The 20,723-nt window shown below is 41.2% G+C and overlaps 1 protein-coding gene across 1 annotated transcript; it reads left to right on the top strand.

The window, feature by feature from the left end:
* The first annotated feature begins 806 nt into the window (after positions 1–806).
* On the top strand, positions 807–20,552 carry sptlc3 (serine palmitoyltransferase, long chain base subunit 3). The gene is made up of 12 exons (XM_029521813.1): positions 807–1,112; positions 3,128–3,319; positions 4,258–4,412; positions 5,361–5,509; positions 8,821–8,945; positions 10,274–10,367; positions 12,286–12,391; positions 13,670–13,889; positions 16,207–16,333; positions 17,914–18,049; positions 19,255–19,384; positions 19,470–20,552. The coding sequence occupies exons 1-12, from the start codon at positions 1,008–1,010 to the stop codon at positions 19,581–19,583; spliced, it is 1,653 nt and encodes a 550-aa protein (XP_029377673.1). The 5' UTR covers positions 807–1,007; the 3' UTR covers positions 19,584–20,552.
* The last annotated feature ends 171 nt before the right edge of the window (positions 20,553–20,723 follow it).

Below are 20,723 nucleotides of genomic sequence, written 5' to 3'. Positions count from 1 at the left end.
TCCAGATGTAACCTGTGTGTGGACAAAGACAAGTTCGACATGAAGAAGAAGTACACCATTAAATTAAAGTTAGATTTTTTTTTTATCCAAATGTTCGACCATGTGCTTAAACACTTTATAATGTGACTGTGAGGACTTAATTACTCAATAATAATCATAATAGTTCAGGCACCAAAACATGCATACTGCTGATGAGGTGTTCTGGTGTGTCCTGCAACTGAATCGCTGCTGAACCAACCACACTCAAAAGATAAGATTGGGAGGGAAAAAAAATTAAATAAAATAAAAATCACACATACAAACAAAGTGCAAAAAGTTGGTTACACCCTCCAGATCTATATTGCAGATCTATATTGTACATTAACCTGACTTAAAAGCAAATGACTGTGAACTTTTATCTTTTGATGTATCAAAATAACAAAAATACATCAAAATAAAACACACAATTAAAAAAATGCATTTTACTCGATGAATGAAAAATAAAAGTACTTCCTATTCTTAAAACGTAGGTGCTATGTTTAGTATATTTCTAACATGTATCAGTTACGATTATACCTTGACATCTGTATGACTAATCATCATGTTTAATCTTAATCTGCATTCCACATATAACGTAAAGGCTTCTAGTGAAATAACAACAACAACAACAACAACTGATTCAAAATACTCAGGGCATTTGAGTATAAGTGTTACTTTTCTCTAAAGGAAGGATGGCAATAAGTGGGAAAAAGAACAGCACATTCAAATGCATTCCAACTAGATTACTTGGCGACCGTTTCACAGTTCCTATAGAGTCACGTTGGGTGAGAGAAGAGGAAGTTGCCACATTTACACGATATCGAAAGAGTGAAGACAAGTGAAGTGAGATTGCGGGCTTAACGCGATGTTCAAACTGCGATTGAACAGAGGCTGGACCGTCGCCAGTGAAGGAGGAAGTCACCTTTGTAAATTTGAGTAAAGCACACGGGCTTTACCTGACAGGCAGCTGCTGCTGAGCTTTGAGGAAAATGTCAAGAACTGCTGCTACCGGCAGCTCCAAAGCACACCTGCTCCAAAACGGACTGAAGAGCGATGATGAGATCAAGAAAAACGGCTATCCCAGCAAGAGAGAGGTGTGTTGGGATTTATTTATATATATCCATAACTGCTGGATGAGGTAAAGAATATATATATACACATATATATATATATATATATATATATATATATATATATATATATATATATATATATATATATACACATACACACACACACACACATACAGAGAGAGAGAGAGAGCTCAGTGCGCTTACTTTACAGTTGCTGGAGTTTGCGACTTTAAGAAAATGTATGTATTTCAATGAGGCTCTTAACCTGAAGTGCCCTCAGAGACGTAGGCAGACTTTGCACCCAGCCTACCTGCTCACCTGACTATAAACAGCAGCGATCCACATCTCTAGATCCACAACACACACAACAATGTGCCATTAGAAGGCCGTTTTTAATGCGTTTCTTTCTTCATTTTTTTTTTTATACTTCATCCAGCAATTATAGAGCATGAAACACAGTTCGTTTCAAAACTAAAACCAAACGTCCATGATGTTTTGGGTTTTGTTTGTTTTCTTGCAGAGGATTCTAGTGCCTCTAAAACGGACAATACAAGCAGTGATAAATCAACCCGCCCTGAAATTCTTCCTTTTCTTCAAAACAGGTTATTTCTGCCCTCAGGCTGATTAATGAAACAAGACATCGGCTGTTGTTGTTATCTGTGCATAGTTACACTCATGATTTAACATTTACTTGGATGTATCGGGTGGTTTGTCGAGTCCTTTCTTGTTTTCACCAAGTTAACTTATTTCTAATTGTTGGTTTAATTTACTTTAAATTTAATACAATTGCGTATTAGCACGTTGCTCTACCTGGAGGTGCTGCAGTTAGTTACACAAAGTGATTTTTCTTTGGCACTTGTTTAAAAATATGGCTTGAGTTGAGGCTCCTGGGATGAAATTACAAAAACAACCAGGCCTGATATTTAACCAAATATGAAAATTAAAGGCTTAAGTTTTTCTTCTGCGTTTGAATCCCGGTTGTGGACGAGTTCCGTTATCCGCCATCTTGACTCCGGTTCACCTGTCACGGCTAGCTGTTAGCATCAAAGCATTCTTTCTCGTAAACGCGCAAGTTTTAAATCCCAACGCTTTACAGAGAAAAACATTCAGAAACACTTACCACAGCTTAAAATCCACCATTTTGCTCGACTTAGAATCAAAAAGATCCGAGATTTAAAATAATCATCCGAGTCAGGACAGTTAAACAGAAAAAAAAACAACATGGCGACCGGAAATGACATTTAATGACGCATATTTATGTTGCCTCGAGGCTTTTTAAACAATTTGTATTTCGTATATTATTTCGTAATTTCATATAATATTTTAAGTCACTCCTCAAATAATTTAAATATCCACTGATTTTTAAAATGACATATTTTTCCATTAATATCTTTTAGAATTTCCATCGGAGACTTTTTTTTTTTTTTTAACAAACTTTATTCAACTCTCTCAATCGGAGTGTTTGAAAACTAAATGAAACTCCTGGCTGCCATCTTAAAGTGGCAGTCTTTATTCTGAACTTCCTCTTTGCTTCAATAATGGATTCAAATATTCTTCACTTTGCACCAATAGGATTGTTATTTGATAAAGATGGACAGAAATTAGCGCATATTATTGTGGACAAACCTTCATAAAACCAGAAATATCAAATTCAATCGACAATTTTTCTTTATCTGAGTGTAAAACCAATAACAGGGGCAATATGTGGTGACAATAAAATCTAACCAGTTGAATATTAAAAGGTAGTAAAATAAAATATAATTCAATCTGTTACAAATCTGACTGGGCTTTCTTCAATCCCTCTTTGTTTTTATTTATTATAATTATTTATTAACTTATTTTAACATGAAAATAAATACCACATATCAATCACAATTCAGTACTGAATAATACAGTGACATGTTTGCGCCATTGTTTGACTCCTGTTTTTATTTAGGTTAATTGTGTTCACCACAGTGCTTGGCTTCTATTCAAATTGCATTGTTTTCTCTTCTTTCATCTGCAATGTAAAACAGCTTATGTGTATTGTTTTATAGAAAAATGGCCCAAGGGCCAGTTTTGCCTCCAGGCAGTACCAACGGGAGTCATTTGAGCAAGCGCCAATGTATGTAGCTGTCATGACATACCTGGGCTTTGGCATTGTCACCTTGTTTGGCTACCTCAGAGACTTCCTCAGAGCTGTGGGCTTAGAGAAGTGCCACCTTGCCCAGGAAAGAGATGAACAGAAGGTAAGCAAAATATACAATCAGCATAAACACAGGCATATTATTGTTGAGCATACACATATACTGTGTATAAACACACAGACACGCAGACAGTTAAAAGAAGGTAGCATGCTTGCCTTGGGTGTGAACACATTTTGTTTTCCCCTAATTATTTCAATTTTTGCTCTTAAGCTCTCTCTGCCTTCCTCCTTCATGTTCTTCTGCACACGGGTGTTGCCATGGGTGAGACAGGACACCACAGAGAATATCTGCAGAAGACTTAATTAAATCTCAGAGGATTCAACTTCTTTCTTTGTTTCTGTGCTTTAGATTCTAGATACGGCCTGAACACTGCTACTTGAGAGCCATTGTGTTGCCATAGATTCCAATTCTTAAATCCAAAAACTGATAAGTTCAGTTCAGATAAGTTGGTAGTAGTTAATGGTTTGTTTTGTGCAGCTTGTGTAAAAGAAATCAGAAAAAAAGAAAAGAAAAAACAAACATTGTAAGAATGAAATGCTGTCTTCATGTTTTTTCATGATCTTGGGAGGACTGTAAGCAGAAAGAATAAATGTCTTCAAGAAGACTGATCAGACAATGTGCTCCCATGTTTAACAACAGTCATTTACTGTAAATGGTAAAGGTTAAAAGACCCTTACTGGATATGGACTCTGTTTTGACGGCATCTTCATTAGGTCAGGCATGTGTGGGAGATCACTACAGGCAAATAATCTTGAAGCACTGTTATCAGTGGATCAATATGCAAAAAATAAAGCAATTGTAAACAGGACGGTACTGCAACATACCTCCCCTACTGAGGAAACAGCTGGTTTGACCATAAGATAACAAAACCCACCTCCGTTGATGAAATGCAGAGGCATTGGTTTGTCCTCACGCTCAGATAGCTTTTCATGTAACCAATGTGATTAGACTTCCTTGTGAAACTTTTTCTCTGTCTTCAGGATTTTGTGCCACTTTATCAAGATTTTGAGAACTTCTACACTCGAAACCTCTATATGAGGGTTCGAGATAACTGGAACCGTCCAGTGTGCAGCCTGCCAGGGCCTGTGTTTGACCTGATGGAGAGGGTGTCTGATGACTACAACTGGACATTCAGGTATTGTAGATGGGCCAAAAAATATAGTTGTGCATGATAATCTTTCTAGTCTAGCAAAAAAACTAGACAATCAAGACGTAATTAGAGGTATCAATCTACTCTGTGATGAGCCAATAGAGGAAGATTGAATAGAAAGCACATGGGTGTTTGTCATCAGGAAGGATGTTGTCAGCCCTGAGTTTCAGGACCACAGTTGAGATCCCTCCACACTGCACAGCAGGGTCAGGAAATATATTATGAATAGGAGCCAAGGGGAGGGGAACTGACATTAAGAATCAGGAAAGAGGGGTAAGCATGGATTATATGTTTAAAGAAGTTTAATGTGACTGGAAAAAGTAAAAATGGGGCAGCTTGTCTTTTATAGCGATATGAGGTGAATGCCTAAAGAGACACGCAGATGGGTTGTGTACCGGGGTGAAAGTTACATGGGCAGTGAGAGGAAGTAGGTTGGTTGACAAAATGTAGCAGCTCACTTAAATACCTCTACAGCTCTAATGATGTACAACAGCGATGTAGACTGTAAACTGAACAAGTACATTTAGGAGATATTTACCAGAGCCTGAAATTATAACAGTCAGACTTTATATCCATTCCCAGTTTTCTCACTATGGAGTTCCAGGTGCAGTTGCATATTATAGTGAAGGATAATGCCTCAGTTCTAACAAATTGGCAATGTGAATATTTCATTATGGGCTTTAAGAAAAACACCCAAGGAAATGAGAATAACAAATGCTGCCTGTGCATGCATTCACTGCTGTGTATGCCAAATAAACATTGTATGATTGCACTTCTCAAAACTCCACTGATGGGGTAACAATTTTATGATTAACAGATATGTTTAATTGAATTTTGATTACTTTTTTATAGTTCCTAATTAATTCTCTGAGTAAGTGTATGTGTAGAAACAATAGTAAGGCTAATTGATTCCTAATGTTTACATGCTTGCAGGTTTACTGGGAGGACAATACATAATGCCATCAATATGGGCTCTTACAACTACCTCGGTTTTGCTGAGAACAACGCAGATTTCCTGAAGACTGTGGCAGACATAACACACCAGTATGGGGTTGGGGTTTGCAGCACAAGACAGGAAATAGGTGAGGTCATGGTTATCAGTGTTGACACATGGAGGAGCTTGAAATTTCTGATATATTCATATATGACAAATACCAGTGGCACTGAATAGGTTGATTTTCAAACTGGAAATAAAACTCCATCTAACTCGTTGCATTTGCCACCATTTATTATCTTTCTTGTGAATTATACTACCCACATATTTAATTATCTTTCAGTGGCTGCAATGTAATATGAATTATTAAATCTTTGTTAAATTATGTACCATTTGGGCATAAGATGAGATCATTACATCCTGATACATACTGCATACTGAGAGCTGGAAATCATATTACTGTGGAGTGTAACATTATGAATCACCCTAGACATTTAGAAAGATGCAGAAATAACATATGTGATGGAAGTGTTGGAGCAGCACAGATCAGAGTGTGAGATCTGTGGCTTCAGATCAATTCTGAATGCTGTTTCATGCTCTGGACTTCAACCCTGCCACTGATGGTGCTGTGTATGCCAGGATCTCATGATGCAGGATGGCGAAAGTCTAGCAGTCAAATATAATTATTGGCCACTAATTGGGGTTTGTTTGTTTTTTTTGTTTGTTTTTTTTTTTTTTGGGGGGGGGGTTAATATTAAAACATTGAAATTATGAAGCTCATTGAACATGCCAGAATCAAAGTTTACTCAGGAAAAGCAGTTACTTTGTTTTTTCTGTTTGCGTGGTTTACCTCAGTTTATTTTTGATAATAGGAACTACTGAACGCAACCTAGCACAAGGTGAGCTGACAGGCTCAGGGTTAGGTGAGTCGCTGCAAAGTTGTGAATGATATCAGCAGCTTGCCGAGAACAGAGAAAACCAGAGGAATTAAAGGGCATGTGATCGTTAGTTATACGTATGTTTGTCAGAGAGCAAGCACGCCTCCTCACACAGACACCGCACAACATCCATAATTCATTTGTCTGATTTATTTATATGTTTATTTCTCCTTCAAAATGGGACTGTTTTTCCCAGGGTTTGTAATCTGTGCTTCAGCTTGGTTCACTGAGAGGGTTAAGGAATAACAAGCGTTTCTCCCATGAGACCTCATGAAGCATGAATTATTAAAAACTCCACTGTCTCCATTGTAGAAGTGACACCATCGTCACCAGTGCCTTAGTTCATGTGCAGCCATTTGTATTGGTGAAAATCTTCAAAATCCAAATTTCATGCAAGTGTTTTTTTTTTTTTATTGCATTTGCCAGCACCACATTTATTCAAAACAGAAATCTGATTAAAAAACATAAAAAAGTAAAAAATATTTAAAAAGTAAAAAATTATTTAAACTTTTTCTTCCACACCTCACCGTTTTCTTACATCCTAAGTTTAAATATAGTTCAATCAAGTTGAGCTCAGAAGTCATCAAAAGCTTAAATCAGTTTCTCCCAGCCACTGCACAGGAAGTGCAACTTGAAATGTCCCTCTTTAAATAGAAGTGAGTAAGTAGCCACAGTGCACTGACAGCACGCCTTGTGAGCAAACACACACGTCAAACATTCATGGATTCGTATTAATGGATAGCTGAATGTTGTCATCTTTCATGCAATCATTAACATACAATAAGATAATGACACCATGTGCTGAAATGGATGACGAATTAGTGAGACAAGTGTATCTACCAAATGCACAGTAGTGAATATTTCACCACGACACATGCACCTCCAGTATGAACCCATTCTCTTTTTATATTCAAAACTAAGCTGCATATGCTATATTTGTCTAATGATTAACTATTCTCTTGCTCTCTTCTTTGTCTTGTTGTGAAGGCTTTGAAGATAACCCTCAGTCACAGGGTTGTAATGAAAGTGACTTTAGCCATAAGCACAGTCTTTATTGTCTCTCCACATTAACACTTTCTGACCGTGGCAAAGGCAGATCAAATTTCTCATCAACAGGCTTTGATGATTTTGGTGTCGAAAAGGTCGTCTTCACATAACTGACAACCAAATTTCCTGAGATTTATATGTCATCGTAGGAATAGTGTTCATTCCAGTTAGTTGAAAAAAATGAAATTTATGAAGCACTCCATTTTCATTCACCTGAATGGGATGCAAACCTGCAACAGCGTTATGACGTTAGCATGTCGATGAGAAAGCATTGTGTGCAAATGATGCCACGGCAATGTAAGATGCTGTGTAAAGAGAGCAAATGTTCAGTGCAGTGTGATTAAAAAAGCTGCACATGCAAGCCCCGTGAATCTGAGCGGTTGAGGAAATGTATAAATCGATTTGTCTTGGTGTAAAGCCTGATGGAAAGCACAGAGTGGGAATCACCATAAAGACGGAGCTGCTTCGCTGCATTATGGTTTTAGACACATCACTCAATATCAATTTTCCAGACCTTCCTGAAACTTTTCAATGCTCTCATTGGTTACTGACTGCTATCATGTGATTACAATGGTAAGTATCACATGGACATGCAATTAATGCCTAATTTTCTCATAGGAACTGCACTGATGTCACCATTATTCAGTGCCAGGTTTAATTTTCATTCAGATAACTGATGGTATCAATTTTTTATGGTCTAGTTTTTCAAATAAATATGCTTCACTTGATACTAAATTGTTTTGTGGTGTTGGCGCCTGTGCATCAATGCACTAATGAGTTGTACAGTGTACAGCTACAGTGTAGAGGAGTAAGTATAGAGTGTGTTAAAATTTATTGAGCTCATACTCTGTTATGGTATATTTCTACCAGAGCCAGCAGAAATAAAATACACTATATATAAACCTTTCACTGCCTTTCTCTGTGTAGCTCACTATTATGATAGTAATTCTTTTTCTTTCTTTTTTTATCAGTTGACCACGAGGACAGTATTAGAGCACCTTGGAGATACCCGAAAATCCAACTTTTATAGCACAAAATATAAAAACACCATGTCAGGTGAATCAATTTTCTAAACGAAGTCTGGTTCCCATCTGTCACATTGGGTTATAACCAACTGCCTCGGTCCCAAAATGTGCTGCACAACCATTTTAGCCTTTTCGGGACTTGCCTTGATATTACCTGGGATGAAAAGGGTGGTTGAACTAAATTACAAATTTACCACATCTAAAATCCTCAGCAAAGCTCTGAAAATCCCCAGCAAATGAAAGGGGCTGACAGGGTGTGTGCAGATTGACCAGGTTTCTACCTTTGGGCCTCTCGTTGTTTTATATTCTTTTTTTTTTTTTTTTTTTATCAGGAGGCATTCATCTCTGCCAGCTGTGATTGGATGACAAAGACCAACAAAGCCCAGGGTCTAAAGGCCGACCACATAAACCAACAGGGGGACTGATCCTTTGTGAACTCTGTCTCCTAGGTAACCTGAGCATCCATGAAGAGCTGGAGGAGCTTGTGGCCAGTTTCCTTGGGGTGGAGTCCACTATGACTTTTGGGATGGGATTCGCCACCAACTCAATGAACATTCCAGCACTTGTGGGCAAGGCATGTGACTTTTACACACTGAAAGGCACGCACTGTCAGCAGGAAGTCCTTTTATACATGGGTCTGATTTTCACAGTGCAGCAGAAATTAATCTAATTACTTTTGCTTTTGTTCCTTTTTTGCATATGCCCTAAATTAATGAATAGCAGTCAACTAAATTCAACTGTGAACAAATCCTACACCACCCTCGTTAATTAAAATCATAATTAAACATTACAGTAGCCAGAAGGACAAGACTCCGGGCATATAAAGATGCTTTCGTACACACAGACAAGGAAGGGCAGGTTTTGTTGAGAGCACCACTCAAGGGGATGATTACCCATACTCTGATCTGGTGGCATACCAGCCTGGCTCACACAGACAGCCACGGGTTACCAGGGGCAACACACAGCATGAATATATGTGATTGGACTGGACAGGAGGAAGGCTGATGGTTTAAGTGATGAGAATGGGGTCATTTATGCAGCTCAAGAGGTGTAGCAGCCCCTTAGGCTGCAGCCCCCACAGTAACCCTGCTGGGGCCGGGGGTCAACCCACACTGCCAACTCTATCCTACAGGGACAGGCTGCGCCGGGATAGGCCTTGCTGTTCAGGCAGAGTGACAGCTGCTGGTAGACCAGGGACCAGGCCAGCTGCCCCCCCAGGCCTGACCGAGGGTATCTGTCACTGAGACGGTGTCGACACACCCTCGACAAGGGTTCATTCAAACTAATGCAGTCACATGCTCGGAGCTTCAGTGTTAAATATGTTAATGTACAACAGAATAGTTGAATTCATTTGCATGCAGATTTTTCTGGAATTTGAAGTACCATATTCTCCAGCGTAAAAAAAGAACACGATGAGTCTGTTGGCTGAAACAGGCACATAAACATCACCTACAACCACTATCATACATAGATTTCAGCACGGATGGGGGCAGGGCATGAGGACTGAGATGAAATATTAACGACCAGGTGGATGCTTTTAGACCACTTAATGGCATACAAGGCATTATTCCAAGATAGAAAATCAAAATAGAAACATGAGTATTGATATGATATTGAAGAAACATAAAAACAAGCAATTTTTCAGTCAAGAAATGACTTATGGATGGATAGTAAACACTGCAATGATTTTAATTCCTATCCAGGCACACTGATGATAGTGTTTACTGTTTACAAGCTAATTATTCTTTTTCTATACCCAGGGGAGAATCTAATAGGCTTTCTCACCAAACATAGACCACTAAATTCAAAACAGCGTCATACACTATCTATTCTCAGTGTCACGCTGGAACTGAAAAGCTTTGGTAATTTTTAATAAGGTCTTTTCTCTCTGTTGCTTTTCAGGGTTGTTTGATATTGAGCGATGAGCTCAATCACACATCGCTCATTTTAGGGGCCAGACTTTCAGGAGCAACCATCCGGGTCTTTAAACACAACAGTAAGTCCGAGAGCTATTCCATTTAAACATCACAGTGCTTTAGGTGAACAACATGGTACAATACACAGAATTGTTTAAGTTCTGGTGAGTCATATTGTTTCAGTACGACAGCACTCATCACTCCTGGCTTGTGCCTGCCAGAGCACCAAATACTATGATTTCTCTGTCCAGAGATTATCTGTTCGTGAAGTATAAATCTTTCTCACAGCAGTCAGTGAGCGGTGCTGCTCAGTGTTCAGCACCCCCCCCAAACTTTTGCCTCTGTTAAAAAAAATGCATTAATCTGTGCGGTGCGGGATCTGCCTAAGGAAAGACCTACTTAACATTCTGTGTTTAGAGCAGCAAATGTAAAGGGTATAATGAAATGGGTTCAGTTTTCAGTCACAGCTGTGGATCAGAAACAGAGTTCTTCCTTAAGGTTCCTTTTCTGTATAATAATATTAAATAACACGTTGTGAATAGATAGGTGGAAGTATTCTGTGTGAATGGTACAGCATTTGTTGCCCTAGCACAGGAGCCATCCCCTGCTCTTTCAGGAGATAGGACAAATGAACCAGTCCTCTAGCAGCAAATGTGTGCTGACAGGTACAAGCAGAGTCGGTTATGGGTCCTCTGTGCAGATCCCAAAGGCCTGTCTAAAGGCAAAAAGCCCTGAGGCACCTGAGCAGCTGACCCCTCCCTGTCTTATTCCTCCGCTGCCTCTCACACTCTTGTATCAGCACAAAGCCAATATTTACTAAAAGGGCTACACCAAAGGAACCACAACAAAAGATAAATATATTGTGATTGCATTGAGCGGGACACAATGTCTGTTGGTGCAGTCTCACTAAAGCTTGTGGGAGTCCTTGTTTATGACTTCTCTTTAAGGTTAACAGAGAAGGAATGCTGTACCGAAAGGAAGATGAACTGGTTTGTCCAATCTAGATGACAAAAAGCTCGTTGGATCTGTTTGAAATACTTCAAACAGTGTCAGATAAAGAATGCTCCTTTTGAAGATAAGCATTGCTATTCGTTTAAATGGTACTGTTTGTGTAGCTGGCTAGTAGATTTAGGAATTAGTAGGAATTAGAAGAGCGATAACGATTCCTGGATTGTCGTTATGAGTCGGGAGCCAGGACTGCAATCCTTCTCATTACAGCCATCGCAGTAAACAATATCGGATCAATCTGTCACTTATTCATGTCAGGACAAGTCGCTGAGGAATTGCCTGCCAGAGTCAGTCTCACTGACATTAGTAACATTAACTGAAGATGCTTTGTTGAGAAGGAAAAAAGTGGCTTTATCAGAGGAGCATCTTCTTTCCCTTAAGCAATCATGTTTTTGTGTCGAAGCAGTAATATCAATCATCTGTGACATTTTCTATCCGTGACAGGTTTACTGGCTGCTCAGCTGGAAATGGTTGGATTTCAGTCACACTATTCAACACTGCCATCTGCTGGCGTACAGATGGCCTGTTATGAACTCTGCGAGCTGCCGGGAGAATTATTTTTATTGGAGCCAAAATTTTAGCTGTAATCTGAAGCAACCATACAACATACCTTTTGGCTCCAGCCATAGTTAGCTCAGTCAGTAACCCTCGGTGATACAGATTTTGCAGGTGCTCGTTAGCATCTGAATGAACGGGTATTTCCTGTGTGTGGTTATTTGAAGGTGCTCCTGTCAGATAAAATTGGGCCTCGTGTGCTCTGCCCTGCCCTGTACAAATTATCACTCCGCTTGTTTCTTGATTTTAATCAGTGTTCCTTGTTCACATTGCTTCGATTATTGGTAGACTCTACATCTACGAGCCTGAATTACCATTGGAAATGTTAATGTGCAAGCAAGCTCTCTGTTTTCTGTGTGTGTGTGTGTGTGTGTGTGTGTGTGAATATTGATTTGATGGCTTAGTTCTTCCCTGCTTGTTTCCCTTGTCTGTCAGACATGCACAGTCTGGAAAAGATGCTAAGAGAGGCAGTTTGCTCGGGGCAGCCTCGGACTCACAGGCCCTGGAAGAAGATCCTCATCATGGTGGAAGGCATCTATAGGTCAGCCGCACAACCCACACACACCTCCAAATAGTCTCCCTCACAGACACATATTCTGTGGTCAGTTGAAAAGTTGCTTCAGTTTTTGTTAGTGTGGGCTTGCCAGTGGCTTTTAGCAGCTTTTCAGACCCGGACTCAGGTAGAAATCTTGATGTGAAACCTGATGAGGGCTTTCAGCCTGTGTTTAGCAGTCCCTGTAATGGTCTCTTTTTCAATTGCTTCCCTCTGCACCCTTGAATAATAGAAAGTGTGTGTGTGGTTGGGTAGTGTTTGATTACTGGAGAGAGGAGAAAGGTATTGTGTGTCTCTCCCGGTAGTGAGCTATCCTGAGTCTTAGTGACCCTCTCCATCTGCTCATTAGCTCCAAATCAAGGCCAAGTGAAGCCACAGAGATTGACTTGGCTACACCCCCAGCTCTGACTGTTCATCACGGACATTTTCTTTTCTCCTTTCTTCCCTCTTTTTGCCCTCTATCATGCATCCCATTTCAAATCCTCTGAACTAAAACATGATATGCACGCGTGTTTTTTGTCATTTAGAGTCACAGTTTCCCCAAAAACATTTAATCAAATTCCGTCAGCTGAAGTTTACTTCATTATTTCATGCCAATCATCTCAGGAACAAAAACAGGACACATTCACTTGGTATTAATACAACAACAGCAACAACAGTCCTGCTAATTTGAGAGAGAGCTTAATTGCACCTCGTCAGACTGCTTTCATCAGACAATTATTTCTAATGTCGAGCTCAGACATTAGAGGGAAATGTTGCCTGTTTGGCCCCCGAAAGAGCTAATGCTTCATTTAACATCTCCCGGTAACATCAAACACCTCGGATAAGGAATAAGAATTAGCTAGATCCCCCGAGCTGCCTTTGATGTCCACAGCGGTGCTGACCAAATCCTGTCTTATGTCATTTGGGCCGCAGACATTATCAGCCATAGCTTGGATAGCAGGTCTGGGATTGCTCCGTTCCCCAGCCATATACACTCTCATTCTGTCTATTTGCAGCCTTAAAAGGCCAGCATCAGAGACAAAGGAGAGAGGGGAGTGAGCTGGGAGCAAAGCAGAAAGACCAGCAGAAAGATTCTTGGAAAACTGTGGAATGTCAAATTATGTAATCTGCATTTACAGATGTGCAGATGCACTGCAGTGGTCAGATTCTTTTCCTGTAAAAATTTCATCACGTCAAATCTTACTAATGGATGAAATGCACTTGCTTTGTCCCCCCTTTTTTTTTTTCAAGCCAATTCACAGCTTTTGATTTTTCTGTTATTAGCATGGAAGGCTCAGTGGTACAACTGCCTGAGATCGTCGCTCTGAAGAAGAAGTATAAAGCGTACCTGTACCTGGATGAAGCCCACAGCATCGGAGCAGTGGGAGCGTCGGGTCGGGGCGTGACCGAACTGTTTGATGTGAACCCGGCTGATGTGGATGTGATGATGGGCACCTTCACCAAAAGCTTTGGGGCTGCTGGAGGCTACATTGCTGGGAAAAAGGTTCCTGTGGATTATTTGATTTTCTGTATCAGCTTGATCTGCCTCTTGTTAATATTTTCAATTGGTGGCACATATATATATTTTTGTTCCCTCCAAAAACTCTCCAAATTCCTTTAAGATTTAGCTGATGTTTCTTATAATTGAGGAAATACATGCAGTTTATCTATATCTGAGAAATCAATCTCCATTTATAAAGGCAGGATCAAACAGCAACAGAAATCCTGAGGAAGAAGAACAAAACATGACATTTCTTCAAATGTTCAACTCAAACAGAAGATAAAAATAAGCTTATATCCACCAGCACAAACCACCAGGGATGTCACAGTGTAAAGGCCTTAATTTGATAAGGAACACCAAGCTATCCTCTCATAGAAAAGGTGCTTTATTTTTTTTTTGGACTCTTTTGTTTGAGCGTATTAACAACCCTATTCTATCTCCCCTATTTTCATTTTCTTCCGTATCTTTATGAATTTGTAAACATTGCATTTGACCAGTCAGGCAGAAAGTAGTCAGTTGCTATGCAAAATTTATCCTCCTGGACCAAAACAGGCCCAAGATAAATTCCAAGATAAATGTCGGTTGGATTAATCACTTCGAAATATTTCCAGTTGCCTCGGGTAAGATGCCATTCTTAGAAAGTCAAACGACTGAGCAAGCTTACTGATACTTTCCAGACATTGTTCAAACCACCTGGCAACCAACTGCCTGTGTAACAACGTTTAGTTATTTGGCTTCAAATACATCATGCATTATTTTGCCCAGGTCCATTTTAAAGATGTATCCCACCTCTCTCATAGCGCTCATGTGTCCAACAAATGTTCCAGAGCTGTGACTCTGGTCCTTTGTAATTCCTTTTTACTCCATTAAAAAGTACACTTTAGTACATAACCACAGTTGTGGCACTTGATTAGAAAGCAACGGAGGAAACGGCCATGTTGTTTGAATTAGGTTTTCAGAGAGGGACCCTTCCTGCTGTTGCCTCATGTTGGTTCAGCCCCGCTCCGCCATAATAAGAAGGTAAAGCTGGCAGAGGGCCAGCCCCTTCTTGTGGCAGGCGTCGGAACTGCGCTCCAGATTTCACAGGATGACTTTTAACAAGCATGATAATGTTTGAAGTATGAAGACTCTGCCTGGTTTGACAGCTGGCTGTAGTAAACTCCTGAAGGGGAACAGGAACAGGCGGGAAAAGAGCGAAAAAGCCTTCAGATTCGACGTACTTGTTGTTGTGGTGAAATCCACCAAATCTCACGTTAAGTAGATTCAGGTTCACCGACAAAAAAAACCAAAACTCAGCAGATGTGTTCTGGAAAACAGTCGTGCTATGATAAATTTTATGAGACGGCAAAATACACCTGAAGTTCCTTCTAATTCACCTCAACTTTGCATGAAGATGCTATTCATTCATGCTTTACTTAAAGCCTGGATCACTCTGAAATACACATTAAATACATCCAAGTATCCGTGTGTGTGTGTGCTGCTCTGGCTCAGCTCCATCTCTGTGGCATTGTGGACATGTATCACAACATGAATATTGCGGCCACAGCGCGGCTGAGGAAACACACTGGAGCTGTCACTGCAAGCCCCAGATGTGAGATGGATTTCGGACATGTTCTCTTAACTGGTTTATCTTGGTCGCACCGAAATCCTGGAGGGCCCTAAAGCGGTGAAAATCCCCTGCCTTAAACGAAAACAGATGTCAGGTTGTTTCAGGGTTCTTATCCTACGTTTGAGCATTTCCCCTAAAATCCCTTCCCCTCGTGTGTGTGAGGAAGCCACAGCCGCCGCCCAGTGGGGACAGATGGCAGCGAGTGGAAATGGTGGCCAGACGTGTCATCACCCTGCACCCACTGGCCACCGAGCAGCGGCCCTGCTCCAAAACCTCAGACCACTTACGCACACGTGCTCTCGGGACCCAAAGCCCGAATGGGTTTCCTGAAATCCAGCTCTTCTCTTGACAACTGCTAGCAGAATTAATCTCCTGTTGACATTTAGGAGTAATGAGCCTGACAGTCCTCATTCTGGCTCGTTTCAGCGTTGGTTCTTTTTCAAATTAGTGCACTGGCTCCCTCAGTGTGAAGAGCAGGAAAGGATCCAGAGCTGGTTTGTTGTCAATGCCAAGATCATCATAGTGACAAAAAAAAAAAAAGTACCAGAGGTATTTTAATTAATTCTCAGGTGTCAACTATCCATGAGCTCTCTCTAGTGGCGCCATTAGAAAAGTGCATGGCTTTGCTCCTGGTCCGGTGTTAACACACACATACACAGTCATGATGTTGATCATTAAATGTCTGTGCTGTCCCTCCGTGTTGCATTGCAGGAGCTGGTGGACTACCTACGCAGCCATTCTCACAGCGCAGTATACGCCTCAGCCATGTCCCCTCCTGTCACCGAGCAGATCATACGTGCCATGAAGTGCATTCTGGGAAAGGACGGGGGCAGAGAGGGTGAGTATCTGGGCAGCCCGGCCTCCATCCAGCGAGTGTCACCCAAGTCTAACGTTCTTTACACTGACTAATATTATCTCTGGCTTCTAAACATTTTTACACCTTCATATAATCTTTATGGAAAACAACAGCAAACGGAATCCAGAGGACAGCACCAATGTTAACATTAGGACTAAGTCCAGGCCTGCGAGGAAAGACAAACAGCTGCTTGGTCAGAAAATGTGGTAGCAATTATGGAGGTCTGCAGCGGTAGGGAGAGGGGGACGTGCAGTCCCCCAGCACACGTGACCCCAACGCAGAGGAAATCATTTTCATGTGTGCGTTGTGAGGAACGCTGTACCTCTGAAAAGTTTCTGCTTTAATGGCATCAGACACAAGGGCAGGGAAGTAGTCATTACCGGACGAGTCCCGATACCGCCAGCACATTTCTTCATGAGTTATCGAAGCTGCAGCTGTAACACAGGGAGCAGCAGCGGTCGTAACGTTAGCTCACTTTAGCCAAGCCCGTGGGGTTTAAAGTGTGTGCGTTTAGGTGAAAATGTGTGTGTGACATACAGGTTGAGATGCGGTGTCACGTTCTCATTTAGCACTGAAGCAGACCTGCATTGTGGAAAAATCCCTGCTGCCCTGCGTGACTTTGGGGAGGGCCACAGTAAACAGTGCAGCCTTTCAGGACATCAGCTGCAGGGTGCATCAAAACCCCTCACCTGCTGTTTGCATATTCCTGTTCTTCTTTTTCTCAGCCTTCCTTCTGCGCTCTTTGATGTCGAATTTCACACTGTAAAGCAAACCGGTGGCCAGAGCTCTGAAACAGGGTGAAGCCTGAAAGACGCAGTAACGGCTACGCATTCTCACCTACTCATATGATTTGTGCCTGACAGCAGGTTTTTGACCCCGGTGCCCTCCGTCCTAGCAGAAAGGAATAATTTACAAAATGGGGCCTTTGCTTTTTGGCAGATGCCCGAATGTTATGTTCCACCCCCCACCCCCCCACTCTCTCTCTCTCTGCTGAGATAAGGGGATTTAAAGTGCTCCCTTACATCCCTTTGAAAGAACTGCCAATCTGTTCCCAGGTAATCAAAGGGAAACAGATCTGTGTTCCAAGGCTGGACCATGCCAAACTCTGCTGCAGCCACAGAGCAACCCGGCTCCCCGGGGATTCATATTGTTAGCACACCCCCTCTGCTGACTTTGATTAGTTTTCTAATGTATGTATGTGTATGTCTCTTATACATGCAGCACTTAAGCATTGTTTATTTCAGTCATGGCTACGCTCCAGTGGCAGTCCACAGTCACTCATTCTGTGCAACATCCATTGTATCCAATTTGGAAACCCTCATTTTGGCAACGTGCGAGTGCGTATACAACGCCGTCAGGCAGGCAAAGCTGAACCATCTGCTGGCGCAGCTGAGACGTAATCACGAGCAAGTTCATGGTGGAGGCTGGAGCGGCCTGCGTGGAAGTGCAGGACTCAGGATGAGATGGCACGGCATTGGCTGCCACTGACAGGTGACGCAGTGGGCAGCGACTTGGTGCTCATGTACATCTGGTGCTTTCCTTTTTTTTTTTTTTAATTGGAGGCATTAGACGGATCCGCCAGCTGGCAGAGAACACCAGATACTTCAGGGCCAGACTGAAGGAGATGGGCTTCATCATCTATGGCAACGATGACTCACCCGTGGTCCCGATCCTGCTGTACATGCCGGGCAAAGTGGCGTAAGTACATTTAAAGTTTCACCGACAACACTCACCTGTAACACTTATTCATAAACTGATCAATAAACAATCCATAAATATATTACCTTGGCTTCCTGCTGCCGTCGAAAGTAATTTCATGACAGCTCAGTGTGTTTCATCTCTGAGTGATTTGGATGGCCGCCATCTTGCACGCTCCCAAGTTTCCACCAATCAGCAGTGCAGGCTGTCAGTATAGACTGGATATCTGTAACCACTTAAAGGGGAACATCAGGTATTGATCCGTTATAACTTTGAGCCACTCAGGTATAATGAGCATGAATATCCACAGAATCCACAGAGTTACTGTCTGACTTTGCTGCAGAATAAGTTTCTGCTTTTGAATAATTTCATTTACAGGTGCAACAGGAGAAAAAAGGGTGAATTTCAAAAAACCTCACCTTGAATATTATTTGGAAAAACAAACAATTAAAAAGCTCTTAATGAGATTTTAGTTTCAGGCCTGTGGATTTTATTTCTTTGGCAATTCATGACAGTTGTGTGAAGGAAAGCTCCTCTCGTCTGGATGAAATCTACGCCTGGCTTTTATTCTATTAACCTTTTTCAAATTATCTTTTCCTAATAACCTAAAGTGGATCTCAAGTTGTTTAAAACCAGCCAAACTATTCTCAAACACACTGTTTAGCTCTCCAAGTCTCCACACTGTCACGAAATGAGGACTCATGCATGGCTCACCCTCAGTGAACCAAAAGGCCTCAGTGCTGCTGCTTCAGCCTCTGAGGACTGATAGTTATGGGTGTGAGTCTTTTTTTTTTTTTTTTTAACTGCAAAAATGACCAAGAGCCATTCATACTGCACGCCCCGACCACATGATTGAGGATTTGGAAGGGCCAGAAAAAACAACATTCTTCACAACTCTTAATGTGATGAGGCGCAGCGGCTCGTTCTGAGGAGGTCGCTGAACATTTCAGGAATTACAAATATGAGAAGTTTGTGAGAACGGTCACGGGTTGTTGTTTAGTTTTTAATTCCGTACATAACTGTTGGTGTTGCTATCTGCCCTGAACCGGCCGTCTGGTTGGCTGAGAGTTTACAGTCCAGTCGAGTGAGCATGAGGGCTTCGTAGGCCAGTGATGTCTCTGTCGGTAAAGATTAATACGACGGCAGTTCCTTGAATTGTTTGTAATATATTTGTGAGCTACAACTTTTTTTTTTCCCGTGATCAGGGCTTTTGCTCGAGAAATGCTGGAGAGGAAAATCGGTGTGGTGGTAGTCGGCTTTCCTGCCACACCGATTTCAGAGGCCCGAGCTCGCTTCTGTTTGTCTGCAGCGCACACCAGAGCCATGCTGGACCAGGTACACACACACACACACACACACACACACAGGGTGTCTTCTCTTTTTTACCTGAGTCACACACGTCCTCTTCCTCTGCCTTCAGGTGCTGCATCATCTGAACGAGGTGGGAGACGCTCTCTGTCTGAAGTTCTCACAGCGAAAATATTCCCCTCGGCCTGACCTCTACGAAGAGACAGACTTCGAGTTGGACAGCTGATATGACCCCTGACATCTTCACTGCACGGTGTCAAAACTAAGTGTCCATGAGATCCATGAGATCAAAGAGGGCTCAAGTTTTTTTTGTGGTTATTGTAATTGCTCGTCTATATTTAGACGTTAAAAGGTTTTTATGGAAGCATTTTTTGCTTCTCATAAATTAATACTACCCACGATTTATTGAATAAGCTGGAGGTAGTTATTTTCAGAGTGATGTTCATTAAGATTTAAGGATCTCAATTGTTTCCCCAGCATAAAGTGTTAAGAGATAAAACAATGGAAAATCATTTGCAGTTTGAAATGTCCATCGCTGGTTCACAGCTGCAATCCTAAAATCATGATTCTGATTATTTTGTTTTTCAAAATAAAACATAAATACATGAAAGCAATGTACTAAAAAAAAAAAAAAATCTTGACTGCGTTTTGCAAGAAGCAGCACTCGGTTCTCGCAGTTACACTGTTCACTGAGAAAAGCGGTGACGGAGAGAACTTTTTTTTTTTTTTTTTTGTTCTGAGCTAAACAGTTTTTCTAAAATCTGTGTGATCCCACTTTACAACTGTCAGTAATACATCACTGAGCATTTTACGTCCCCAATGCGCCTGTAAATTTCAACGACTCCTGCACAGGTGTTATGGCTGCTCATATTCCTTCCATAACTCTCAACGGCTAGATTTCTTCATGTTTTTAAAGCACCCACTGTTCTCTCTCACACACAATCTGCGTAACTGCTGTGAAGGTAAGCATGAAACCTAACCTAACAATTAACACCGAACTCTGAATTCCTGTGGTATGGGGTAATCATTTGATTAACAGAGAAAGGATTATGGATGGATGATGAATGTGTTTTCACAACGTGTCAAGTCCACACTTGTTTGCCTTCAGCGCGTTACCATGTTTGTGTTTATTCCTCCTTATAAACTACATAGTGATTCTACATTTTACATAATGGAATAAAAATACAGCATACAATTGTGAGGAGGAGGGGGGGGGGGTAGATGTAGTGCAGATACAAATGTAGAGGGAAATTTAAAAAAAAAATAAAACTAAACTATTTTTTCCCCCTAAAGGAGAAAATCATTGAAATCTGTGTGCTATAGTAGAATGACTTTGTTCTGTAAGTGAATATTCACATCTGGCTTC

This window comes from Echeneis naucrates, chromosome 15 (assembly GCF_900963305.1).
Source record: "Echeneis naucrates chromosome 15, fEcheNa1.1, whole genome shotgun sequence".
In the NCBI taxonomy this organism is placed as follows: Eukaryota; Metazoa; Chordata; class Actinopteri; order Carangiformes; family Echeneidae; genus Echeneis; species Echeneis naucrates.
Note: the sequence above shows the minus strand (reverse complement) of the source record. Positions and strands in the feature narration are given on the sequence as shown.